Genomic DNA, 4,784 nt, shown 5'->3' on the forward strand with positions numbered 1-4,784 from the left:
CAAAGTTACCTAAGCAGAATGATGATTTGTGTTTATCTTACCTCTTCCCAATGACTGTTAGAACTCACCTTTTAGGGCCAGACGCAGTGGCTCATGCCTGTAATTCCAACACTTTGGGAGGCTGAGGCAGGTGGATCACTTGAGGTCAGGAGTTCAAGACCAGCCTGGCCAAAATGGTGAAACCTCGTCTCCATTAAACATAGAAAAATTAGCTGGGCATGGTGGTGGGTGCCTGTAATCCCAGCTACTAGGGAGACTGTCTGAAAGAAAGAAAGAAAGAAAGAAAGAAAGAAAGAAAGAGAACTCACCTTTCAGAATATAGGAGTTATTACACTCACAGTGGATTAATCCATTAGCAACAGTAAAACGGGCATCACAGCACGCAGTGCATGCCTAGGAAGGAGAATATGGTAAGCAAAAGTTTTTTCTTTGAATTGTGCCACCCCAGGGCTCTATGGCTTGGGATAAATAATGGACCTTGTTTTCGTGTCAGATTCCTTATCTACAGACAAGGAGATCACTCATTTATACACTTTCCACTGCCCCCCGGTACTGTTACAGTAAACCGGGATTCTGGCAGGAAAGATCAGTTTAAAGCTGTTCACAGTCAAACTCCAATGCACTTGGATCACGGGAACTCATGTTATGGGCAAGTCTTGCCTTAAATCCTTGCTGCTGAGACACCTTCTTGCTTGCAGAACAGCCGCATTCAGGGACAGGAGGGGAAAAAGGAGGCAGACACAGGGACCAAGAAGGCAAAGGAAAACCCCATGAGTACAGGATCATGGATGGCCAAGAAGAGACCCTCAGGACTGCAAAGAGGTCCCCGACAATGATGCCAGGGAAACTGCTACTTGGCGGGCAAATGGAAGGCCAGTGGTGACGGTCGGTATGAGGGAACACCGAGTGCAAAGGCTAGAAGATGCAGTGGGTCTGGGGCTGTGAAAAGAAGAAAAGAATGACAGCTCGAGAGGGTAACAGGGTTATGATAAGGCTTTTTCCCCCCTAGCTAGAAGAGACCTATATTTGCTTCACGGTGGAAGGAAGAAGTCTGTGCAAGGGGAGAATCTGGCCACTCAAGGGAGGGCGTTATATGAGTTCTAGGAGTGGGAGATTGCAGTCACCCAGGGGAGAGGAGAGTAGGACTACAATAAAAGCTGATTGATCGACAGATAGTTGCTCAGTTTGCACTGGCTAGTAAACATAATGCTGTATGGTATTGGAGTTAAGCGTGCAGGCTCTCACTTCTGCATAATTTGGGGCAAGTTGCTGAAGATATTTATGAAGTCTCCTTTTCCCTACATGTAAAACGGGGGCAGTTATAATACATATCTTTGTGGTGAGAACTGAGAGTTAATACATGCAAATAATTTAAAATAGGTTCTGGTTCATAGTTAATGCTCAAAATGTTAGACTCAGTAATAAAAATAATGGCCATCTTTGAGGATTAACGATTAGAAAGCTCAAGGTCAAGTCTCATTATACAGCAATATAAAATAAGAAGGTAAAGGTGATTAAACTGACCCAGGGTGTATCTTGAGGTTCCTTTTTCACAAATAGGGCTGGATTTCAACTTCTTTTCCTATTCTTCTTTCCTATTCCCCCTCAAAAAAACTTACTTGAAAATTAATCAAACTTTTGGTTAATCAAATCTTAAACACATACCATAATAAATGCTTTGGAGAATCTAAGAGTTAGAGTCATTTTTAAATTAATACATCAAATGCTGCAGTAATATGTTATACTTTTACTACACTGACTATACATAGTATAAAGTTAAAAATTGTTTTGGTGAATTTAAGTTTGTAGTTATAGTAGGAAGACACTAAATTTGCAACAGCATTCCTTGTGATTAAAAAAAAAATTTTTTTTTAAATGAAGCCACAAGCATTTTGCTTCTGTGCTTTTTATTTATTTATTTATTTATTTGAGACGTAGTTTTGCTCGTTACCCAGGCTGCAGCGATCGTGGCTCGCTGCAACCTCCGCCTCCCGGGTTCAAGTGATTCTCCTGCCTCAGCCTCCCTAGTAGCTGAGATTACAGGCACGTGCCATCACGCCAGGATAATTTTGTATTTTTAGTAGAGACGGGGTTTCTTCATGTGGGTCAGGTTGGTCTCCAACTCCCGACTTCAGGTGATCCGCCCGCCTCTACCTCCCAAAGTGCTGGGATTATAGGTGTGAGTCACGGTGCCCGGCAGCTTCTGTGCTTTTTAAAAAAAGGTCGAAGGGGAAAAATCACAGTAGTTGCCCTCTCTCTACCTTTAAGAAATGGAATGAATCCATGGGTGGCTACCGGATTGGGAGGACTTGGGGATGCTGACTGTGGTGAGGTATTATGCAGTCAGGTTAATTTCCTTATACCACTTGTCAAGTTAGAAGGAGGGGTAGAGAAGATGTCAGGTCTTCACTCATCCCTGGGCATTAGGGGAAAACTAGGAAGCTTCCAAGAGGAAATGCTCTGAGTTGAAGTCAGCTCATTGCGTCGCCTCAGTGTTTGACTTGGCATATTACTACGGGGTCCGTATTTTCTCATTACTAAATTGGGTGATGTAATCGACAAAAGGGGGGGACAGTCAAAGTGGAACCATTCTAGAAAATCTGTGATTTTTTTTTTTTTTTTTAAGGGAGTCTCGCTCTGTCGCCCAGGCTGGAGTGCAGTGATGTGATTTCCGCTCACTGAAACCTCCGCCTCCTGGGTTCAAGCGATTCTTCTGCCTCAGCCTCCTGAGCAGCTGGGACTACAGGCACATGCCACCGCAACCAGCTGATTTTTGTATTTTTAGAAGAGACAGGGTTTCACTATGTTGCCCAGGCTGGAATCCACCCACCTCAGCCTCTCAAAGTACTAGGATTACAGATGTGGGCCACTGCACCCAGCCTATAACTCACTTCTGAAGGTCCAGAAATTCCTTGTTTCCTCCTGTTATTTATAGTATGCTACTTGTTTAAACCAAACGTGAAGTTAATTGACACTTAGCCAGGCAATTTGGATTACCTGTGTGGCTTCTCTTTGGAAGAACATGGGTTGTAGACAAGTTTAAGAATAGAAAATGTTAAAATTCAGTTATCTCAGAAAAACTTGGGTTCATCTCCCACCTCCCATATGCCACAAAAGATGCATGGGATGTGAAATGGTAACCTCTGGGTAAGGTGACAAAAGGTACTCTATTCTTGGCTTACGTGGACTACATGGTTAATGCACTGAATAATAACCGGCATTTTCATCTGTGTGGTAGGAGAACCAGAGGCCAGAAGGGTAGAGTGATGGCTAAAAGTACTTTGTTTCTATTACACTACGACCTTGGACTAGTTACAAAACTTTCTGTGCCTGTATTTCCTAATCCCTAAAAAGGGGTTAACAGTGCTTGCCTCTTTTAAAAAAAATTACTCAATGATGCTTACTAAAGCATGGTAAGGAAGACTTTATTCAGGACGAACGCGATGGGTACAGGGATCAGGGAAACTCGGTCTTGCAGAGGGGAGAGAGAGAGAGAGAGTGGGCTCACCTCTCAATGCAGCATGGCCAAGTATGAATTTATGGCCATGTAAAATCACTAATAACAACCATCAAGGGGAAGAGGGATTCTGGCTAAACCGATCTAAAGGATTCTTGTATAACTCAGGCCAGGGTGAAAAGACATGACTGGGCGATAGAAAAAGATGAGGAACCTGATCTGCTACGAGGGGATGGAGGTTCTGTGCTAGAATTGGATTTTACAAGGAAGTGCACAGATGGGCCTAGCAGAAGATTCAGAAGCCTGACTAAAGTTTGGCCAAGTAAAGAATCTTTGTCACCTCAGGGCTGTTGTGAGAATTTTAGGAGACACATCCACCAGCCTTGGGATCTGATGCAGAGTAAGTGTTCACTAAACTTTACCTATTAACATTAAAGCACTTTAAGCTGACAAACACTTCACTTACAGAGCTTTTAATGGGGCAAGCAAGGGGCAGCGGCCTCAGCTGCAGGGTACTCAATCTCTAAGAAAGGCCGCTGGACAAAAATGCATTTGCAGAGCCACTGGTTGGAGGACGGAGAACCGTTTGAGTGTAAAGGGATGGGAAGTGCAGAAGGCACGCCCCCCGCCCACCGCAGATACTTGCTAAAGGGTCTCCCAAGCACTCAGCCTAGCCTTTAAGTGAAAGCTGAGCAAACATTTAAAGAAATGAGATAGAGTTAAGGTGTTTGCCTGCCCTCGGCTACAACACGTGGGGACAGGTCAGGCGCACACCACAAATGCCCATATCGCGCCTGTGTGTACCAGGCACCGTCCTCGGAGGTTTACGTGCATCAACTCACTCAAAGCATCGGGTCCCCACTTTCAGCACAGGCAGCCGGCCCAAGGTCACGCAGCGCCAAGGGACTGAATCAGACCCGAGCCCGGGCGCCGCGGCCCACGGCCTGTGCCGGCGCGCCCCTCGCCGGGTAAGGGGCCTGGTCAGCCGCGCCAGACCTGAGGGTTGTGATTGGAGGCGCGAGCGTCACCCCTCCACCGACCCCGAGCAGGAATGTTCCAGAACTCCCGCGAGCAGCCGTTGGCCGCAGAGCCCCCGGGCTGGCCGCGACCCCGCCTTCCACCGGGAAGGTCCCTAGTGCCGGGGAGTCGCGGGCGAGGGGCGCGCGCACGGACGAGACCGCACCGCAGCGCACGCGCACTGGCGGGCACTCACTCTCCCGCCGCCCGGGAGGAGAAGGAAGGCATAGAAAGTTCCAGCCGGTTCGAGAGCTAGGTAGCAGGCATGGCGGGAGGCGGGTAGGAGGAGGCAGGGTCGCGAGGGGCGTGC

General features: G+C 46.9%; 1 protein-coding gene across 1 annotated transcript in view; it reads left to right on the forward strand.

Moving 5' to 3' along the window:
• Window positions 1–471: 471 nt before the first annotated feature.
• The window catches only part of MRPS6 (mitochondrial ribosomal protein S6), a 71,041-nt gene continuing 66,728 nt past the window's right edge, over window positions 472–4,784 (forward strand). The window contains exons 1-3 of the mRNA XM_017883871.1: window positions 472–549; window positions 699–774; window positions 4,431–4,753. Of these exons, the coding sequence (XP_017739360.1) occupies window positions 472–549; window positions 699–774; window positions 4,431–4,753 (477 nt within the window). The remainder of the gene's footprint in view (window positions 550–698; window positions 775–4,430; window positions 4,754–4,784) is intronic.

Source organism: Rhinopithecus bieti, unplaced genomic scaffold, assembly GCF_001698545.2.
Source record: "Rhinopithecus bieti isolate Rb0 unplaced genomic scaffold, ASM169854v2 scaffold_13207, whole genome shotgun sequence".
Taxonomy (NCBI): Eukaryota; Metazoa; Chordata; class Mammalia; order Primates; family Cercopithecidae; genus Rhinopithecus; species Rhinopithecus bieti.